The following is a 22,517-nucleotide window of genomic DNA, read 5'->3' on the forward strand; positions in this document are numbered from 1 at the left end:
TTCCATTTAAAAAAAAAAAAAAAAGATTTATCTGACTATTATTTCGTATGTCAGGCTTTACTGGGTTATTGATGACCACAGTATTACCAATACAACTGGTTTACAATACAATCGTCATGTGACCTTGAATGAATCATAGTTTTCTGCGGTTCTAAGAGGAACCGACAGAGAACGAAAGATTCTGCTGTTCTGAAATCGAGTAAGGCAAGCGGTCGAGTCGACCCGTACAACCAAAAATATGTTTTTATTGTGAATGTACAACTAAACCCCTCGCAAGTGTGAACACAGAACAGAACGGCGTGGTTCTCCAGGCCGAGGCCAGACGGCCGATGACGCGGTGAGCGTGTGTGTGGAAGTGCGTGTGGCCGTAAGACCTCAGTGCATGGATCGAGTCACAGAAACACAGTTTACAAGTAGTTGGTCATTATAACAAGCACCATTACAAACCCCTCCGTTCCAGGGGTCCTCTAGTTTACATCGCGAGTAACAAAGTGACACGGTTACAGTATAGACACACTTAAATTACATGTAGTATAGTTGCAGGAGAGAACAGAAAGCGTCGGTCAGCCGCGGACGATTATTACAGTGCTTGAATCAATGCGCTCACGTGACTGCCCTGCAAAACATGATGTTCTTCCTCAGTATTTTTGTCTTGTTTTCCAGTACAAATATCTAAACATTCTTAAATCAAGATACATTTACTGGAGAAGAGAAATGACTGAAGGTATTAAGTCTTGTTTACTGAAAAAATGAATCAAATTAAGTGCGATTATGCTTAAAACAATAAGAAACATCTGCCAATGGAGTCGGAAAAATTTTTCTTTGAATTAAGTTGATTTTCTTGACCCTATTGGTAGATATTTATTCTTGTTTTAAGCACAAACTCTTTATTTTCCTACTCAAGTAAATGAACTGTGATTTAAAAAGCGATTTTATCCCCTTTTCCAAAGTCTTGATGTAGTTTTTGTGCTCTACTAGAACAGGTTTTCCTGCTTGAATGTTGATTATTTTCCTCATATTCTCCATTGTTCAGCTCCTCTCTTCCCAGTCTGTCAGTAACGCTCTGTTTAGTTCCTGTCTCTATGAAGCCCCTCCTTCTGAAAAGCACAATGTGCTCTGATTGGTCAAGCGCTTCGAGCGTGTTTGGGAAATGTGTTTGAGTCGCAGCACAGATCAGCAGCAGGAGTCAGGTTTCATTCATCACGAGAGTGAGGAGCTGACTGACAAGACGATGGCGGAAGATTCGCTTTTAAAGATAAATGTAAAAGCGCCTATTTAAATGTGTCCCGCCCCTTACCATAACCGCCAGTTTCAACACACTACTAACTAACTCTACCAGGCCCCGCCCCTTTATTCTGCGTATGAATTATTTAAATGAGGAATATTGTGAAGAAAACTACAGATGGAGGCGTTTCAGGGAGTTCAGAAACACTGACACTGATATAGAGAAGAACTCCCGCCTTTTTCATGCTTAAACAGCAACTAAAGAAAGATGAAGATGAAATAAGTTTATTTTTCTGACTCCATTGGGAGATTTTTTTTGTTTGTTTGTAAGCAACATCTCACTTAATTTTGATCATTTTTCAGAAACCAAGACTCATTTTGCTTCTCAAGCATCTTGATTTAAGAATGTTTAGATATTTGTTCTGGAAAACAAGACAAAAACACTGATTAGGAAGTGGTTTTCTGCAGTGCAGCAGCAGTAAGATGCGATAGACTGAGCGGGAGCGGCGAGAGAGAGAGAGCGAGGCTCTTCGGCACGCGTGCGGCTCGCGTCCGTTCCTCCACAGCTGCTATATTCGATGCGAGCGTATGATGGAGAGGAAGCGCGCGGGTGCGATAGGTGCTGGTCTTTGGCCGTAGCTGCGGCAGTCTGTCTGTTTGGTGAATCAGTGCAGGACGATCTGTACTCGCATGAGCAGAGCGTCTCCCAGCTGCCCGCTGAGGTAGTCCGTGTCCGGCTGCTCTTCCGCCGGTTCTTTTCTACCGGACAGGGGCATGCTGCGGATTTGTAAATAATACGCCCCTGGCTGGAGAGCTTTCTTCTTGGATATGTGCAGGTAGCTGACGCCGTCCTTCTGGTTCATCCTGAACAGGCCGTCGTCGTTGCCGTAGTCGATGGTGTAGCGCACGTGGTTGGTGAGCGTCGACAGCGCCGGGACAAAGTCGATGATGTGGTCTTTGCTCTTCAGCGAGCTGATGTTCAGATGCAGCTGGAGTGTGTTGTCCACGTCCACACTGGCCAGACTGACCAAGTCCAGATCATTCTGGAGAAACACACACACCGTTAGAGGAATGATTTGCACACATTCAGACATGAAGGCTGACTGTATGATCATATAATCACATATGATGAGCTCATTAAACGTCTGCAGCGAACACTGCGATTACCTGAAGCTCTTCGGTTGTGTTGACGTCTCTGCGTTTGCGGCCCTTCTTTGGATAGCCGTTGATCTTACACTCATAACAGGCCTCGGGAGAGAGCGAGTTCTCGTCGGTGTCAGCAGAGGGAGTCAGAGGAGAGCCGCCGGCCGACAGACCCGCTCCAGAGAGACAGTGACTGAAACACACACACACGTCATATTTACACATGAGGGATCCAGAAACACACAACAGAATTCATCAGAAATGTGTCTGTGTGTGTGAGATTCTGACCCCTGTCCTGCTCTCAGGTATCCGGGTGGGCAGCCGCACACGTAACCTCCGTCCGTATTGGAGCAGCCGTATGTGCAGGGGTTCTGCGATGAGCTGCACTCGTTGACGTCCTGACAGCCACCTACCATTTGCTCGAAGGCGAAGCCCGTCGGACACAGGCAGCGGAAACTGCCCAGCGTGTTGTGACACGAGGCGCCGCCGCATATCTGACTGTTCTGGCACTCGTTCTCATCTGGACACACAGACACACACAGGGGTGAAAGGTCAGGTCGGTTCCCACAGTGCAGCTCCGCTGACCTACATTCACTTTCATAATCTCTCAGCGTGCAGACGGACAGTCTGCGGGAGCGTGAGGACCAGCTAGAATTCCAGCGAAAGGTGACTGACCAACAGACCACAGAGAGACAGACTGGGACAATATTAATTTATCAACTTAAGTTTTGTTCGTGCACTGAACACAGTCAAAACGCACCATTGGAGAAGTGCTAATTAAACGTCACTTTTTCAGTCAATGATTTCAGCCCTCCAAAACCACTGAAACTGAAAACTGTGGTTTCGGCGAAACATTTTCGCCACTAATCCAAATTAATCAATCGGAATTTAATTGAATCACAAGCATGTGAATAGAAATATCGAAGTCGAATCAAATGAAATCTGTCAATACCCAGCCCTAACAGACACAGAGAGACAAACGGACAGACAAACAAACAGACGGACAGACAGACAGACAGACAGACGAACAGACAAACGGACAGACAGAAGGACAGACAAATGGACAGACAGATAGACAAACAAAAGGACAGACAGACGGACAGACAAATGGACAGACAGACAGACAGACAGATGGATAGACAAATGGACAAACAGACAGACAAACGGACAGACAGACAGACAGACAGACAGACAAACGGACAGACAGACGGACAGACAAATGGACAGACAGACAGACGGACAGACAGACAAATGGACAGACAGACAGACAGACAAATGGACAGACAGATGGATAGATAAATGGACAGACAGACGGACAGACAGACAGACAAACGGACAGACAGACGGACAGACAGACAGACAAACGGACAGACAGACGGACAGACAAATGGACAGACAGACAGACAGACAAACAAATAAGACAGACAGACAGACAGAGAAATAGACAGACAAATAGACAGACAGATGGATAGACAAATGGACAGACAGACGGACAGACAGACAAATGGACAGACAGACGGACAGACAGACAGACAAATGGACAGACAGACAAATGGACAGACAGACAAACGGACAGACAGGCAGACAGACAAATGGACAGACAGACGGACAGACAAATGGACAGACAGACAGATGGATAGATAGATAAATGGACAGACAGACGGACGGACAGACAAATGGACAGACAGACGTACAAACGGATAGACAGACAGACAGACAAACAGACAAAAGGACAGACAGACAGACAAACAAACGGACAGACAGACAGACAAATAGACAGACAGACAGATGGATAGACAAATGGACAGACAGACGGACGGACAGACAGACAGACAGACAAATGGACAGACAAATGGACAGACAGACAGACAGACAAACGGATAAGACAGACAGACAGACAGACAGACAAATAGACAGACAGATGGACAGACAAATGGACAGACAGACAGATGGATAGACAAATGGACAGACAGACGGAGAGACAGACAGACAGACAAACGGACAGACAGACGGACGGACAGACAAATGGACAGACGGACGGACAGACAAATGGACAGACAGACGGACAGACAAATGGACAGACAGACAGATGGATAGATAAATGGACAGACAGACGGACGGACAGACAAATGGACAGACAGACGGACAGACAAATGGACAGACAGACAGATGGATAGATAAATGGACAGACAGACGGACGGACAGACAAATGGACAGACAGACGGACAAACGGATAGACAGACAGACAGACAAACAGACAAAAGGACAGACAGACAGACAAACAAACGGACAGACAGACAGACAAATAGACAGACAGACAGATGGATAGACAAATGGACAGACGGACGGACAGACAGACAGACAGACAGACAGACAGACAAATGGACAGACAGACGGACAGACAGACAGACAGACAAACGGATAAGACAGACAGACAAATAGACAGACAGATGGACAGACAAATGGACAGACAGACAGATGGATAGACAAATGGACAGACAGACGGACAGACAGACAGACAAATGGACAGACAGACAAATGGACAGACAGACAAACGGACATCCAAATGGACAGACAGACAGACAGACAGACAGACAGATGGAGAGACAAATGGACAGACAGACAGACAAATGGACAGACAGACAAATGGACAGACGGACAGACAGACAAATGGACAGACAGACAAATGGACAGATGGACAAACAGACAGACAAACAAACAAACAGACGGACAGACAAATGGACAGACAGACAGACGGACAGACAAATGGACAGACAAACAAACAGACGGACAGACAGACAGACAGACAAACAAACAGACGGACAGACAGACAGACGGACAGACAAATGGACAGACAGACAAGCGGACAGACAGACAGACAAATGGACAGACAAACAAACAGACGGACAGACAGACAAGCAAACAAACAAACAAACAGACAGACAGACAGACAAACAAATGGACAGACAGACAAACAAACGGACAGACAGACAAATGGATAGACAGACAGATAGACAGGTGAACGTGTCTCACCGACGCACTGGTTCCACTGGTAGTGCTGCAGGTATCCCTGAGGACAGCTGCATCTGTAGCCGCCCACCAGGTTCTGACAGCCGTGCTGACAGCGATGATTCCCGACACACTCGTCCATGTCTGACACACACACACACACACACACACACTGTATTAATGGATATTTTCATAGACACAGTGCTGTGTTTGTGTCTCTGTGTGGTGTGTGAGTATGTATGTGCGTGTGTGAGTGTGTGTACCTTCACAGTGCTGTCCGTTGGGGTCGAGGGCAAATCCTCTCTGACACTCACAGTTGAAGCTGCCGGGGCTGTTCTGACACACTCCGTTCGGACCACAGAGACCCGGTTCGGAGGCACATTCATTATTATCTGTCACACACACACACACACAGTTTATCACTCTAATTCATAGGTCGCAGTGTCAGGACAGGAAAGGGAAGGGCTCGAGGACACAGTCAAGGGTTTATGTTTTACAGCTGTTTACCTCAGCTAATGGATCACATCTAAACACCAGCTGCTGTAACCACAGCAACAGAGGCGGTACATCCCAAAACAACGGACAGCTGGGTCACCGTGACACCAGACGACACGGCAGACGTGACATTACATCCTCAACATCTGCTCATGTAAACGAGACTAAAGCGAGGCGAGTGTGCGCAGTACCAGGGTGTGACCTGTGACATCATCAACTAAAGGTAAATGTGAAGTGTTTCTCCTCTGTAAACGTCTATTTAGTGCACTAGTCTAACTATAGATGACTATGTGGTTATCAGCATTATATAATCTGCATTCAGTGTGCTCTCACCGATGCAGGCCGTGTGGTGCTGTGTGAATCCTGCTGGGCATTTGCAGGTGAATCCTCCAATGGTGTTGACGCACAGGAACTGACAGTTGTGTTGTTTGGTTGCGCATTCGTCCAGGTCTGAGAGAGAGATACAGAGTTAAATCAACACACACACACGCTCTGTCCCGCCGGTGAACCTGAGCTCTGAGACTGCAGGCGTGACGCTGCACCGGTGTAAATAATGAACCGTGTGTCGGTAATGAAATGTGTGTTTAATCAGGCTTGTGTTTAGCTCTTATCTGGGGCAGGAGGAAGTGAGATTTAGTCTAGACTCACTAACCGCTCCGTCTGTGTGTGTGTGTGTGTGTGTGTGTGTGTGTGTGTGTTTTACCCCGGCAGCTCTTGGCGTCGTCCTGAAGCACGTATCCGCGTGGGCAGGAGCACAGGTACCCGCCCTCCGTGTTCTTACAGATGAAGTTACAGGGTTTAGGAGCCTGAACACACTCGTCCACATCTACACATAAACAGCGGAAGTCTGTGAGACGAGCTCAATAATCCAGTCAAACATCTGTGTGTGCGAGACTCACCCACACACTGTGTGCCCCTGATGTCAGTGGTGTATCCTGGTTTACAGATGCAACTGAAGGAGCCCTGCGTGTTCAAACACTGACCGTTCTTACACAGATTCCCCATCACCTTACACTCGTCAATATCTGTGCAACACACACATTCGTTAACACACAGATCAGACAGATATCATAGGGGGCTGCACCATTTTTCTGGAGTCCTTAAAAGGAGGACAAGGAAGTCCTTAAAACATCTCTTCTGTTTTCAGTTGTATTTTGATTAATTGTGTATACATAAAAACAAACACATTTAATGAACACAGTCAGTGTGTGTGTTACCCTGGCTGTCAGTGTTGTAGCCAGGTCCGAGCGGGCACATCTTCTTGTATTGGGTGGTGCCGGGCAGCGGGCAGAGCTCACAGTTGGGCCCCCAGCCGCGGCCCCCGTCACAACAGCACTCGGACTTCCTGACGCTGACCCGACTGCTGGAACTCATCTGACACATGGTCTGGAGAACCTCCAGGAAGCAGAAGCCCTGACGGTTATCTGACACACACACACACACACACAGCATCTGTTATTGGCAAAGCATACACAATCACAAATATACAGTGCGCTTTTCAGGAGGATGCCAGCAAGACATCTTTGGTTAAACAGCTTCAACCACTAAGTTTCCTGACTTAGGGCCCATTTACACCAAGAACAATAATAATAACGATAACTATAAAGTTCTAATAATCATTCTAATTCTTTGAGAATAGTGAAGTCCACATCACTATAACAATAACAACTATAACGATAACGGAACAGAGGAACGATTTCATTGGATTCACTTTCATGATAAAAACGATAAAAACATTAACAGCCAATCAGAATCCATCCGATGACAAAACAGAATATTGTCCCTTGGAGTGGACACTAATATCATTATCGTTATTGCTATAGTTAGCGCTATATTTACTATTATAGTTATCACTATAGTTATGCTTATAGTTATCATTATACATATCGTGGCAGTTACTCTAATATTTATCGGTATAGTTATCACTGTAGTTGTGGTTATAGTTACTACAATAGTTATAGTCATAGTTGTTAGAGCTATCTATCGTTATAGTTCTCGTTATAGTTATGATAGTCATCATTATAGTTAACGCTACAGTTACTGGCATAGCTATATTTATCATTATAATTATCACTGTAGTTATAGTTATAATCATAGTTGTCGTTATAGTTATTGCTACATTTATCGTTATAGTTATAATTGTCATTATCATTATAGATATCGCTAGTTATCGCCATAGCTATACACAGCATAATGTCATTATTTATCGTTATAATTATCACAGTAGTTATTATTGTTATCGTTATAGTTATCTCTATATTTATTGTTATAGATATCATTGTCGTTATCGTTATAGTTATTGTTATATTTATCACTATAATTCTCATTGTCATTATCATAGTTATCATTATAGATAGCGCTAGTTATCGCCATAGCTATCACTGTTTATCAGTATAGTTATCACTGTAGTTATTCGCTGTAGTTATAGTTATTAGTTATCGTTATTATTATCACTATATAGTTATCGTTATATTTACCATTATAGTTCTCATTGTCGTTATCATTATAGTTATCGCCATAGCTATCACTATGTTTATCAGTATACTTATCGCTGTAGTTAATGTCATTAGTTATCGTTATAATTATCACTATAGTTATCATTATATCATTATAGTTATTGTTATAGTTATTGCTATATTTATCGCAATAGCTATCACTGTTTATCAGTATAGTTATCTCTGTAGTTTAGTCATTAGTTATCGTTATAATTATCACTATAGTTATCGTTATATTTACTGTTATAGTTCTTATTGTCATTATCAAAGTTATCGTTATAGTTATTGTTATAGTATCACTATATTTTTCATTATAGTTCTCATTGTCATTATCATAGTTATTGTTATAGTTATCACTATATTTATCATTATAGTTCTTATTGTCATTTTCAAAGTTACTGTTATAGTTATTATAGTTATTGTTATAGTTATAAAAGTTATAGTTATCGCTATATTTAGTTTAGTCATTAGTTTAGTCATTAGTTATCGTTATAAATATCACTATAGTTATTATAGTTATCATTTTATATATTGTTATAGTTCTCATTGTCGTTATCATAGTTATCGTTATAGTTATCATTGTTGTTATCATAGTTATCGTTATAGTTATCATAATAGTTATTGCTATATTTAGTTTAGTCATTAGTTTAGTCATTAGTTATCGTTACAATTATCACTATAGTTATTATAGTTATCATTTTATTTATTGTTATAGTTCTCATTGTCGTTATCATAGTTATCGTTATAGTTATCATAATAGTTATCGCTACAGTTATCGCTATATTTATCGCCATAGCTATCACTGTTTGTCATAATAGTTATCGCCGTAGTTTAGTTATTAGTTATCGTTATAATAATCACTATAGTTATCATTATATTTATCGTTTTAGTTATTATTGTCAGCTCTCACTGGTCTGAATCTATGTGTGAGGTTACAGTGACGTCACACTCTTACCGATGCACTCGGTTCTGCTGGAACTGGGACTGAAGCCCTGATCGCAGATGCAGCGGTAACTGCCCACCGTGTTCTCGCAGCGGCCGTTCTCACAGATGCCTGGCTTGGCCGTGCACTCGTTCAGATCTGTGCACAAACACACGCGTCAGGACTCTGAGCGCTGGAGCGAGCGCCAGTAAACATGTGACGTGTGCTGCTCACCCACGCAGCTGTCTCCGTTGGGCTGTCTCGTGTATCCCGGCGAGCAGATACACATGTACGTGCCGATCAGATTCTTACAGGTCATCCCTCTGGACGCACAGTCGTCCAGCCCGTCCTCACACTCGTTCTGATCTGATGAACACAAGCGGCACATGGTGTGTTTAAGCACGATGATACGTATGTGTTTATGACGTCTTTACCTTTGCACATCCGGCGGTCTTCTCTCAGCACATATCCCACTGGACATTTGCATTCGTACGATCCAAACGTGTTGACACAGCGGAATGCACACAGCAGAGGATTCAGGGAACACTCGTTTACATCTGAAAACACATCATATGGTTTAATCAAATGCTAGTGCACATGTGACATCAGCGCTCAGTTTGTTTCATTGGTGTGGAATCCGTTGGGCGTTTCTTTGGTGGGAAGAATCCAAATTTTAAGAGCTCGAGCAGACAAAACTGCAGCGCGCACTTAGAATAAACAACTAATATAGTTATCATTATTATGATTATAGATACTATAGTTATTGTTATAGCTATCATTATTTCTATATGTATTGTTATAGATATCATTGTTGTTATCGTTATTGTTACTGCTATAATTATTGTTATAGTTATCACTATATTTATGGTTATAGTTATAGTAATCGCTATAGTTATTGTTATAGCTATCATTATTTCTATATTTAGTGTTATAGTTATCATTATAGTTATCGCTATAGCTATCATTATTTCTATATTTATTGTTATAGATATCATTGTCGTTATCATTATTGTTACTGCTATAATTATTGTTATAGTTATCACTATATGGTTATCATTATAGTTATCGCTATAGTTATTGTTCGCTATATTTAGTTTAGTCATTAGTTTAGTCATGTAGTTTAGTCATTAGTTATCATTATAAATATCACTATAGTTATTATAGTTATCATTTTATTTATTGTTATAGTTCTCATTGTCGTTATCATAGTTAACGTTATAGTTATCGTTATAGTTATCGTGATATTTATCACCATAGCTATGATTGTTTGTCATAATAGTTATCACTGTAGTTTAGTTTATAGTTATTGTTATAATCATCACTATAGTTATTGTAGTTATTGTTATAGTTATCATTGTTGTTATCATAGTTATCGTTATAGTTATCATTATAGTTATCGTTATAGTTATTGCTATATTTAGTTTAGTCATTAGTTTAGTCATTAGTTATTGTTATAATTATCACTATAGTTATAGTTATCGTTTTATTTATTGTTAGGGTTAGGGTTATATCACTATATCAATAATCTTTGTTTTATTTAGAATTTCGAAAAATAGTTTTTTACAGTACAGAATGCAAAACATGTTCTGTGTGAACACTAGTTAGAGTGGTGAAGATAAATCAGAACCGAACGATACCGCCAGAATCAATCTGGGCTTGAGTGTGAAGGTGGCCTACAAGAACATCTGCAGGTCAGCAGAGCAGCAGCACATTACTGACCTTCACAGGTTATCATGGGTCCAGGCTCGAAACCCTCGTCGCAGCTGCATTCAAACCCTCCCTCCACGTTCGTGCAGGTGCCATTACCACACGGGTTCCCCAGCTCACACTCGTTTGTGTCTGATGACGGAGAGCACAGTTACACACACAACACCTGATGATCTGCTTATGATTTAAAATGATGGAGATGCATATCACATGACCAAAAACAGACAATATTCAGTAATATTATCCATTTAACTTCACTGACACCATCAAACGAGAGCTGAATTGAGCTGAATGTCACCATAGCTGCTTATAGCTGCAATTGAATTTGTTTCATAATTGATGAATTTTCCAACATGAACACCGTTTTTTTCCTGTTTATTAAAGTGAAGCTGCTTTGAAACAATCTGTATCGCATATATCTGAAACTGATGTCTTGACTTAAACACTGACCTTTACAGTTGATCTGGGTGGAGTCGAGCTGGTACCCGATGGGGCATTCACAGCGGAACGTCCCGTCCGTGTTGATGCAGTGGCCGTTCTTACAGATGCCGGGGTTCACCGCACACTCGTCCACATCTGAAACACACCATCGGTCAGTGTGTGCTCATGGACACAAGGTGAACGAGTCTGATTCACTGACACTCACCTACAGGCGTGCCGTCTATACTGTGGGTCGTGCCCACAGTGGGACACAGAGCACTGAACGTCTCTGAAACACACACACATCCTCAATGATTATTACTGCAATTAAATCATATATATGTGTGTGTGTTTGTACTCACCGTCCTTACTGGAGGGGCAGATCTCACACGGGTCGCCCCATCCCTCACCCGGCATGGTGTTGCAGCAGCATTCGCCTTTAGTGGTGTTCAATGGCTTCGGAGCCAAACAGCGTCCGTTCTCGAACTTAGTGTAACAGTAATTCACACGAATATCTGACAGAGTCAGAAGAAACACACAGTGTTTTTTTTTTTTTCTGTAAAGTTGATTTGAAGCAATGTGTATTGTGAAGATACAATAAAATTGACTAGACTTCAGGAAATTAGAGATTCTCAAATGATTCCTTCTGAAATTATTAATTCTCAAATGATTCTTCCCAAATGATTGTTGACAAGTGGATCTTCCTAAATAATTTTCTCAAATGATTTTCCCTAAATGATTCTTCCCAAATAATTCTTCTGTAATGATTCATCCCAAATGGTTCACAAATAATTATTTCTCAAATGATTCTTCCTAAATGATTCTTCTCAAATGATTCATCAATGCACAAAATGCATCAAGAGAATTAGCATTAACACACACGGACAAACATCACAGATATAGACACCACAAGGTGCCTAAATGTGTATGTGTGTGTGTGTGTGTTAACCATCACTTGCCATAACCTACTTAACCATATTTTAGGGACAAATTTGTACCCAGAAGTGAGTCAAACAAAACCTATATAAAATAAAGTAAATAAATAAACATTTAAATCATAAAAATGAAGAAAGTTTTCTGTTAGTGATAGTGTGTGGATTACGGTTAGGTTATATTATTTATAACTAGCTGTATATAAAAACAAGAAGTTTATGGAATGACCACATTTGTGTGTGTGTATGTGTGTGTGTGTGTGTGTGTGTGTGTGCGCTGTTGATAAAGAGATGGGCGGCTGGGTTTCTTTTATTCCCTGAGGCCTGTTTCTCATTTGCAGAAGCATTTCCACCCTTATAACCACACACACACACACACACACACACCCTGTCCACAGGGTCAGAGAGACAGAAGGAGGATGGAAAGTGTGAGTAAAGAAACGAACGAACGGCTCTGTGTTCAGTTTCCTGCATGTATGACATCACACAGTCCGCATGAGGAACAAAACATTACTCATTAAACACAACGAGCTTCATGGCCAGTGACCTACGGCAAAAACATGAAGCAAAAATGAAGATGCCAGTTTTCAACCTATGGAATTCTGGGATATATAACTCACCCACACATCTTATTCCGGACGAGGACAGCTGGAATCCCTCCGGACATTCGCACCTGAAGCTGCCCGGTGTGTTCACACACTTGCCAAAGATGCAGATCTCTGGAGTCTGAGAGCATTCGTCAATATCTGAACACAAACACATGGATGACTGCGGTTAGACCACATGACTGTGAGCACTGATACTAGTGAAGATGGTGGTGGACTGTCACTGACCTTCACACCTGTCGTTCTGCAGGAAATATCCAGGAGGACAGATGCACCTGTAGGAGCCGTCCAGATTCTGACACATCCCAGGGCCGCAGGTGCCGGGGCTGATTAAACACTCGTTGATGTCTAAGCAGAAGAGCACAGGAGCATGTGGATGTGATGTCATCACACACACACACACACACACTGGAGGTCTGGTAGAGGAGCTTCAGGACTCACCCACACACATCCGGCCATCAGGAGAGAGTTTATACCCATCCAGACACACGCACACAAACGAGCCCACTGTGTTGATGCAGTTTCCGTTGCGACACAAGCCCCGGAGTGACGCGCACTCATCTGTGTCTGAACCGCATGCACAAAACAGAGCCGTTAATACACAAACACATGCCTGTCTGCTGTGGAATTAATAAATATTTGTGTGTGTGTGTACCGATGCAGTCGTTGTTGTGTGACAGCTGGAATCCTGGGTAACACAAGCAGTTGTAGGAGCCCACGGTGTTCTTACAGGTTCCATTTCCACATGGCTGACGCTCGCACTCGTCCACATCTGAACACAGACCACAGGTTAGTTAGTTATGAACATAGAAGGATGGTTATGTACACAGATGTTCAGTTTGCTACAAACACAGGCAGTTGGTTAGTTATGAATACAGAGACTACTGACGGTTATTTAGTCATGAACACAGCCGGTCAGTTAGTTAGTTGTGAACACGGACCACAGACAGTTAGTTAGTTAGTTATGAACATGGACCACAGACAATTAGTTAGTTGTGAACACAGACCACAGACGATTAGTTAGTTGTGAACACGGACGACAGACGATTAGTTAGTTATGAACATAGACCACAGACGATTAGTTAGTTATGAACACGGACCACAGACGATTAGTTAGTTGTGAACACGGACGACAGACGATTAGTTAGTTATGAACATAGACCACAGACGATTAGTTAGTTATGAACATAGACCACAGACGATTAGTTAGTTGTGAACACAGACCACAGACGATTAGTTAGTTGTGAACACAGACCACAGACGATTAGTTAGTTATGAACACGGACCACAGACGATTAGTTAGTTGTGAACACGGACGACAGACGATTAGTTAGTTATGAACATAGACCACAGACGATTAGTTAGTTATGAACATAGACCACAGACGATTAGTTAGATATGAACACGGACCACAGATGATTAGTTGTTATGAACATGGACCACAGACAATTAGTTAGTTGTGAACACAGAAGGTCTGTTAGTTATGAACACAGACCACAGGCGGTTAGTTAGTTATGAACACGGACCACAGATGATTAGTTAGTTGTGAACACGGACCACAGACGATTAGTTAGTTGTGAACACGGACCACAGACGATTAGTTAGTTATGAACACGGACCACAGACGATTAGTTAGTTGTGAACACGGACCACAGACGATTAGTTAGTTATGAACACAGACCACAGACGATTAGTTAGTTGTGAACACGGACCACAGACGATTAGTTAGTTATAAACACGGACCACAGACGATTAGTTAGTTGTGAACACGGACCACAGACGATTAGTTAGTTGTGAACACGGACCACAGACGATTAGTTAGTTATAAACACGGACCACAGACAATTAGTTAGTTGTGAACACGGACCACAGACGATTAGTTAGTTGTGAACACAGACCACAGACGATTAGTTAGTTATGAACACGGACCACAGACGATTAGTTAGTTATGAACACAGACCACAGACGATTAGTTAGTTGTGAACACGGACCACAGACGATTAGTTAGTTATGAACACGGACCACAGACGATTAGTTAGTTGTGAACACGGACCACAGACGATTAGTTAGTTATGAACACGGACCACAGACGATTAGTTAGTTGTGAACACGGACCACAGACGATTAGTTAGTTATGAACACGGACCACAGACGATTAGTTAGTTATGAACACGGACCACAGACGATTAGTTATTTGTGAACACGGACCACAGACGATTAGTTAGTTGTGAACACGGACCACAGACGATTAGTTAGTTATAAACACGGACCACAGACGATTAGTTAGTTGTGAACACGGACCACAGACGATTAGTTAGTTGTGAACACAGACCACAGACGATTAGTTAGTTATGAACACGGACCACAGACGATTAGTTAGTTGTGAACACGGACCACAGACGATTAGTTAGTTGTGAACACGGACCACAGACGATTAGTTAGTTATAAACACGGACCACAGACAATTAGTTAGTTATGAACACAGACCACAGATGATTAGTTAGTTATGAACACGGACCACAGATGATTAGTTAGTTGTGAACACGGACCACAGACGATTAGTTAGTTGTGAACACGGACCACAGACGATTGGTTAGTTATGAACACAGAAGGTCTGTTAGTTATGAACACAGACCACAGGCGGTTAGTTAGTTATTTATCTACAGACAGACATAAGGACAGACAGACAGGTATGTGAGGCTGATCTCTCACCAATACACAGGTCCGGGGTGGATATGAAGCCATTGGGGCAGAAGCAGCGGTAACTACCCACCATGTCGATACACTGACCAGGACTGCAGATGTTTGGATTCTCAGCACACTCATTACGATCTGAGAGAGCAAGAGTCGAACACTCTCATCATCATCATCATCATCATCACATCAAATCACACAAAACTGATCTGAGTTCACTTTAACTTCAGGTGTAATGTGAATGAGAGCAGATTTGAGCTCTGAGGGCGGCTGTTTTAAACACATTTCCCTCCAGTCATGTGACATATTTCTGGAGGCATCACTGCTGGTTTCCTGTTAAGCATGAGAGCTGCTGTTTCATTTTATTCTATTAATTTTGATATCCAAGTAGCAGCAATATGAGATGGGACATGTCTGACACGCACTCACCGACACACTGCTGGGTGGGAGTTTGCCGGTATCCAGGTTTACACTCGCAGCGGAAACTTCCAGGAACGTTCAGACAGACTGCATTCTGCTGACACACCGGCCCGTTCTGACACTCGTCAATATCTGCACGCACACGTTACAATCACACACAGAGCATCTCATGTTGGAAGTAAATCATCTCATTGTTAATCTAGAACCTGTCACATGAAGCTCCGTCACTTATTTGGCTGTTTTTGTGATACTGTTACAGATTTGAGACTCCAGAATCAGATGAGCATGAATGACCTTTCAGTGACACACAGAGCTCTTACCCTCACAGATCAGCAGCTTGTCATTATAAACGAAGCCCATCGGACATTCACAACGGAAACTGCCAATCATGTTGATACACACGCCGTTCTCACACACGCCGGGAATCTCACGGCACTCATCGATGTCTGCGGATCACAGGATGGATGTGAAGTCTTAGAGGAACATGCAGACACAGAACTGTAGAAGTGTGTGATGAATGTGTGTGTGTTTACCAATGATTTGTCCAGTGTAGATGTCAATGAAATATCCCGGTATCTCACTTCCACACAGCACAGCAAACTCATCTGCAGCAGAAAACAGCGTTACGGTCATGACTCTGTGTGTGTGTGTATGTGTGTGTGTGTGAACAGATGAAGTGTGTGTCTCACTGGTGCTGGGAACGGGACAGCGCTCGCAGGGTTTATTCCAGGCCCGGCCGATGTTGTATGAGCAGCAGCAGAACTTCTTAGTCATGTTGTAGGCTAGTTCTCCATCACATGTGGCGTTATCATAGTAATTCCTGTAACACAAGCTCTTCCGCATGTCTGAACACACACCACAACAAACACGTCACAGTCTGCTCTGAAGAAAACCGCTTTAATGATAATCATTAACTATAAAAATAATTATAATTATATAATTAACGATAACTATAACAAAAACTATAATAATATTAACGATAACAATAACGATAACTATAGCGATAACTATGACACTATAGTGTAACTAGTATTGACTGACAATCATTAACAATAACTATAAAAATAACTATAATGATAAGTATAATGCTAACTATAGCGATAAATATGATGCTAACTATAATGTCAATCATTAACGATAACTATAACGATAAATATAATAACTATAACGTTAATTATTAACAATAACTATAATGATAATCATTAATGATAACTGTAATTATGCGTGTAGTGTGCGACTCACCCATGCAGTTGTTTCCTCCGTTGATCTGCATGTACTCCGGTGGGCAGATGCAGGTGTAGTTTCCAATGGTGTTGTAACACTCACCTGGACCACAGATGCCAGACCGCTTACACTCATCCACATCTACACACACAATATAAACAGTCACTTTTTTTCACTTTCTAATCGTTGCAGCTGGTCTGGACTGACACGTGTCTATGTCCGTTGTTGAGTGTGTCTGCACTGAATGCGTCAAAGCGAATGTTTCAAATGCATTTGTCCTGTTGTCGGAAGCAGTGCAAGCAGTGTTTATTTACTGTCAGTATTACTGATTATAATGGGCTCTGCTTGCTCTTGACTTGACTTAGTAAGAGAGACAGAAAGAGTGTGTGAAAGAGGAAGTATGACTGACCTTCACAGATCCTGGTGTCTTCATTGAGTGCAAAACCTTTTGGACATTCACAGTGGAAACTGCCAAACGTGTTGATGCAGTTTCCTCCCTGACACAGACCAGGCAGCTCCTGACACTCGTTGATATCTGACACACAGACACAATGGTCAACATACAGCACTGGAGAACATGTGTGTGTGTGTGTGTGTGCGCTCTATCTACCCTCTAGTATCACTGTGATCGGATTGGGTCGGAATCCTTCTCCTCCGGGACACAGAACCTTGTACTCAGCTGAGGGAGAAACAATAACAATCAGTGAACAAAACGAGGGCTCACATGAGTGTGTGTGTGTGTGTGAGAGACTCACTGGAGCTGTAAATATAATGCTAACTATAACATCAAACATTAACAATAACTATAACGATAACTACAACGTCAAACATTAACGATAACTATAACGACAATCATTAACGATAACTATAACAATAACTATAGTGATAAATATAATGCCAACTATAACATCAAACATTAACGATAACTATAATGATAACTACAACGACAATCATTAACAATAACTATAGTGATAAATATAATGCCAACTATAACATCAAACATTAACGATAACTATAATGATAACTACAACGACAATCATTAACAATAACTATAGTGATAAATATAATGCCAACTATAACATCAAACATTAACGATAACTATAACAACAATCATTAACGATAACTATAACAATAACTATAACTATAGTGATAAATATAATGCCAACTATAACGTCAATCATTAATGATAACTATAACAATAACTATAATGACAATCATTAACGATAACTATAATGATAACTATAGCAATAAATATAATGATAACTATAACGACAATCATTAACGATAACTATAACAATAACTATAGTGATAAATATAATGCCAACTATAATGTCAAACATTAACGATAACTATAACGATAACTATAATGGAAATCAATAATGATAACTATAACAATAACTATAGCGATAAATATAATGCCAACTATAATGTCAAACATTAACGATAACTAATATGGCTAATATGATAACATAATGGCAGAATTTACATGTTTGGGTGAATTATACCTTATAAATACAGTAAGCTGAATAAAACTAACTCTATTTCGCTAATCATATTGTTTACATCACTGATACATATCGTCACATTTTTATATCGCGATATCTCATTACATTCCTAATAATGATAATGAATATTGATAACTTTAATGATAATCATTAACAATAACTATAATGATAATTATAACGATAATGAATAACAATAACTATAATGATAATTATAACGATAATGAATAACAATAACTATAATGATAATGATAATGAATAACTATAACTATAATGCTGACTATAGTGTGTGAGACTCACAGGAGTTGAGCAGTGGACAGGCCTCACAGGGCGACCCCCACGCCCGACCCAGAGAACAGCAGCAGGACGCTTTGGACACGCCCACGCCGATCTCAGTGGAGCAGTCCAGACTGTCCGAGTAATCGCCACGCTGATGGACCTCCAGATAGCAGGTTCCAGAGCGAGTGTCTGCAAGACAGATAGATGACATCATGAGTGGTGTGGAGCCTGCGGCCGTCGGCTGAAGCTGTTTCGAGCTGAGCGTGTCTCACCGACGCAGCCGACTCCAGTGGGGTTGAGCTCAAAGCCCTGAGGACAGCTGCAGATGTAACTGCCCGGGGTGTTCACACACAGACCGCTGATGCATGTGGTCGGGCTGGCACACTCGTTCACGTCTGACACAGAAAAGAAGAGAAAGAAAAGGAGGGATGAGAGGAGAGGACAGGTCACACGTGTCACGTGTCTGATGTGTGAGATCATGTGATACCCGTGCAGTTTCCTCCGCTCCGGTCCAGCTCATAGCCGGTGTCACAGAGGCACCTGAAGAGACCCGGAATATTGCGGCAGCGGCCGTTCACACAGATGTCGGCAAACGTGCACTCGTCTATGTCTGCGGAGAAACACACACAACAGCTGTAACGGGTTATGTGTCTTGATCAGGAGGAACTGAGCTCACAGGAAGTTTCAGGCACAAACACACACAGGACTGATTTAACCATCAGGTTTTGGCTCGACTGTAAGAAGTTGCCTTTGATATTAATAGGGTTGTTATTATTATTAGTTATTTTGATTGATTATGAAGAGCAACATGTTTTAGGGTCCGCCCAGACCAAGATGATATTTATAGTTAATGATAACCATTAACTATAAATATAATGATAATCAATAACAATTATAACAATAACTGTAATAACTACGATAAATATAATGATAATTATTAGTGATAACTATAACAATAACAACAATAACATCTATAACTAATAATAAATAATGATAACTATAACAATAACTACAGTTGCAAAAAAAAGTATGTGAACCACTTGCAGAATCTGTGAAAATGTGAATAATTTTAACAAAATAAAGGAGATAATACAAAATGCTTGTTATTTTTTATTTAGTACTGTCCTGATTAAGATATTTTACATAAAAGATGTTTACATATAATCCAAAAGACAAAAAAATAGCTGAATTTATTAAAATAACCCCATTCATAAGTATGTGAACCACTGATTCTTAATACTGTGTGTGGTTACCTGATGATCCACGACTGTTTGTTTGTTTAGTGATGTTTGTTCATGAGTCTCAGTGACTGAATGATTTTGAGATCCGTCTTTTCACACTGAGGACAACTGAGGGACTCAAACACAACTATTAAAAAAGGTTCAAACATTCACTAATGCTCCAGAAGGAAACACGATGTATTGAGAGTCGGGGGTGAAAAGTTTTGAACAGGATGAAGATGTCCAAATTTTTCTTATTTTGTTTAAATATACATTTTTTTCATTTAGTACTGCCCTTCGGAAGCAACAGAAGATACTTTCATGTTTCCCGGAAGACAAATTAAATCCAATTTACCTTGATCTTCAAATTCCAAAAGTTTTCACCCCCCTTCTATTAATGCGTCGTGTTTCCTTCTGGAGCATCAGTGAATGTTTGAACCTTTTTTAATAGTTGTGTTTTGTCCTCAGTGTGAAAAGACGGATCTCAAAATCATTCAGTCACTGCTGTAAAGGGTTCAAATATGCAAAAGATGCTGGAAAACTGAAGAATCTGCAGGAGCTGGAGGATTTTTCTGAAGAACAGAGCTCAGTTTAACTGCACAGGGCAAACAAGAGACTCATGAACAAACATCACAAAACAAACAAACAGTCGTAGATCATCCAGGTAACCACACACAGTATTAGGAATCAATGGTTCACAAACTTATGAATGGGGTTATTTTAATAAATTCAGCTATTTTTTTGTCTTGTGGATTATATGTAAACATCTTTTATGTAAAATATCTTACTCAGGACAGTACTAAATACAAAATAACATGCATTTTGTATTATCTCCTTATTTTGTTAAAATTATTCACATTTTCACAGATTCTGCAAGTGGTTCACATACTTTTTCTTGCAACTGTATAATAACATCTATGACAACTAATAATAACTATGATAATCATTAATGATAACTATAACGGTAACAATAATAATATCTATAACGACAACTAATAATAACTATAATGATAATCATTAATGATAACTATAATGATAATGATTATAGTTACGACAGACAGGCAGTTAAGGTGGAGTGACAGATGAACAGGCAGGAGGAGCGTCTCACCTTCACACGCTTTGCCGTCTGCAGTGGGGATGAAGCCCATGTCACATTCACAGCGATATCCTCCAGCGATGTTCAGACAGTGTCCGCTCTCACACAGATTCACGTTCTCAGCACACTCATCCGTGTCTACAGGACACACACACACACACATTAACAATGGCATCATGATGTGTGTGTGTGAATGAACAAGTATGTGTGTGTGTGTGTGTGTACCGGTGCAGTAGAAGCCGTCTCCGTTGAAGCCCTCTTTGCACAGGCAGCGGTAGGAGCCCATGGTGTTCATGCAGTCTGCGCTGGGGCTGCACAGGTGCGTCCCATTGGAACACTCGTCCAGATCTGTAACAGCAGTGATTGATCATGATCAATTAAGCCACATCAGATCAGATCTCGTCTATGATCGCCAGCGAGGGTTCGTACCTGAGCATTTGATCCCGTTCCCGATCCAGCCCGGAGCGCAGCTGCATTTGAAGCTGCCGGCGGTGTTGGTGCAGGTCGCGTGCCGGTCGCAGTTATGAGCGCCGATCTCACACTCGTTAATATCTAAATCACACACACACACGAGGAGAGCGTCACAGACATGGACTGCACATCACAAACAGCAGACTATTGCTGTGTTTGAAACAAAGTCGGAGGTGGGAATATTCAATTTGAATCCATAAAATCTTGAACTTATTTCATTTCAGCTTGTTGCCAAGGCAAGTTTTCTCATTTTCATTTAGTTTAACTTGATGCACTAAAATAACTAAAAAAAAAACTGAAATAAAAATTGCAACACTTTAGTTTAGGGTCCAGTTCTCACTATTAACTAGTTGCTTATTAGCATGCATATTAGGATATTATATTAATGCATGACCATATTCTACCCAATACCTAAATTTAACAACTACCTTATTAACTATTAATAAGCAGTAATTAGGAGTTTATCGAGGCAAAAGTCGTAGTTAATAGTTAGTTAATAGTGAGAATTGGACCCTAAACTAAAGTGTGACCATAAAAAATTAATAAAAACTATAAAGACAATATTTAAAAACAAACAAGAAACTTATAAAAATGACAAAAATACACAACAAAATTACTAAAACTTTAACTAAAATTAACATGAAAATATACTGAAAATA

The 22,517-nt window shown here is 41.0% G+C and overlaps 1 protein-coding gene across 2 annotated transcripts in view; it reads right to left on the reverse strand.

Moving 5' to 3' along the window:
- Nucleotides 1-225: 225 nt before the first annotated feature.
- Nucleotides 226-22,517, reverse strand: part of fbn1 (fibrillin 1) — a 63,843-nt gene continuing 41,551 nt past the window's right edge. The window contains exons 33-66 of one of the 2 annotated variants that reach the window (XM_051870134.1): nucleotides 21,817-21,939; nucleotides 21,613-21,735; nucleotides 21,400-21,525; nucleotides 19,559-19,681; nucleotides 19,344-19,466; nucleotides 19,093-19,260; nucleotides 17,901-17,969; nucleotides 17,700-17,825; nucleotides 17,309-17,431; nucleotides 16,756-16,911; nucleotides 16,600-16,671; nucleotides 16,387-16,512; nucleotides 16,076-16,198; nucleotides 15,665-15,784; nucleotides 13,608-13,724; nucleotides 13,394-13,519; nucleotides 13,181-13,300; nucleotides 12,968-13,093; nucleotides 11,778-11,930; nucleotides 11,642-11,704; nucleotides 11,446-11,571; nucleotides 11,008-11,127; nucleotides 9,723-9,845; nucleotides 9,523-9,654; nucleotides 9,322-9,447; nucleotides 7,089-7,295; nucleotides 6,771-6,896; nucleotides 6,575-6,697; nucleotides 6,205-6,321; nucleotides 5,640-5,768; nucleotides 5,401-5,520; nucleotides 2,656-2,887; nucleotides 2,392-2,560; nucleotides 226-2,267 (exon numbers count right to left, since the gene is read on the reverse strand). In XM_051870134.1, coding sequence (XP_051726094.1) covers nucleotides 1,890-2,267; nucleotides 2,392-2,560; nucleotides 2,656-2,887; nucleotides 5,401-5,520; nucleotides 5,640-5,768; nucleotides 6,205-6,321; nucleotides 6,575-6,697; nucleotides 6,771-6,896; nucleotides 7,089-7,295; nucleotides 9,322-9,447; nucleotides 9,523-9,654; nucleotides 9,723-9,845; nucleotides 11,008-11,127; nucleotides 11,446-11,571; nucleotides 11,642-11,704; nucleotides 11,778-11,930; nucleotides 12,968-13,093; nucleotides 13,181-13,300; nucleotides 13,394-13,519; nucleotides 13,608-13,724; nucleotides 15,665-15,784; nucleotides 16,076-16,198; nucleotides 16,387-16,512; nucleotides 16,600-16,671; nucleotides 16,756-16,911; nucleotides 17,309-17,431; nucleotides 17,700-17,825; nucleotides 17,901-17,969; nucleotides 19,093-19,260; nucleotides 19,344-19,466; nucleotides 19,559-19,681; nucleotides 21,400-21,525; nucleotides 21,613-21,735; nucleotides 21,817-21,939 — 4,634 coding nt within the window. In that variant the 3' untranslated portion in view covers nucleotides 226-1,889. The remainder of the gene's footprint in view (nucleotides 2,268-2,391; nucleotides 2,561-2,655; nucleotides 2,888-5,400; nucleotides 5,521-5,639; nucleotides 5,769-6,204; nucleotides 6,322-6,574; nucleotides 6,698-6,770; nucleotides 6,897-7,088; nucleotides 7,296-9,321; nucleotides 9,448-9,522; nucleotides 9,655-9,722; nucleotides 9,846-11,007; nucleotides 11,128-11,445; nucleotides 11,572-11,641; nucleotides 11,705-11,777; nucleotides 11,931-12,967; nucleotides 13,094-13,180; nucleotides 13,301-13,393; nucleotides 13,520-13,607; nucleotides 13,725-15,664; nucleotides 15,785-16,075; nucleotides 16,199-16,386; nucleotides 16,513-16,599; nucleotides 16,672-16,755; nucleotides 16,912-17,308; nucleotides 17,432-17,699; nucleotides 17,826-17,900; nucleotides 17,970-19,092; nucleotides 19,261-19,343; nucleotides 19,467-19,558; nucleotides 19,682-21,399; nucleotides 21,526-21,612; nucleotides 21,736-21,816; nucleotides 21,940-22,517) is intronic. The other variant, XM_051870135.1, reaches the window with a different exon arrangement.

The sequence above is a fragment of the Ctenopharyngodon idella genome, chromosome 18 (assembly GCF_019924925.1).
Source record: "Ctenopharyngodon idella isolate HZGC_01 chromosome 18, HZGC01, whole genome shotgun sequence".
NCBI lineage: Eukaryota > Metazoa > Chordata > Actinopteri > Cypriniformes > Xenocyprididae > Ctenopharyngodon > Ctenopharyngodon idella.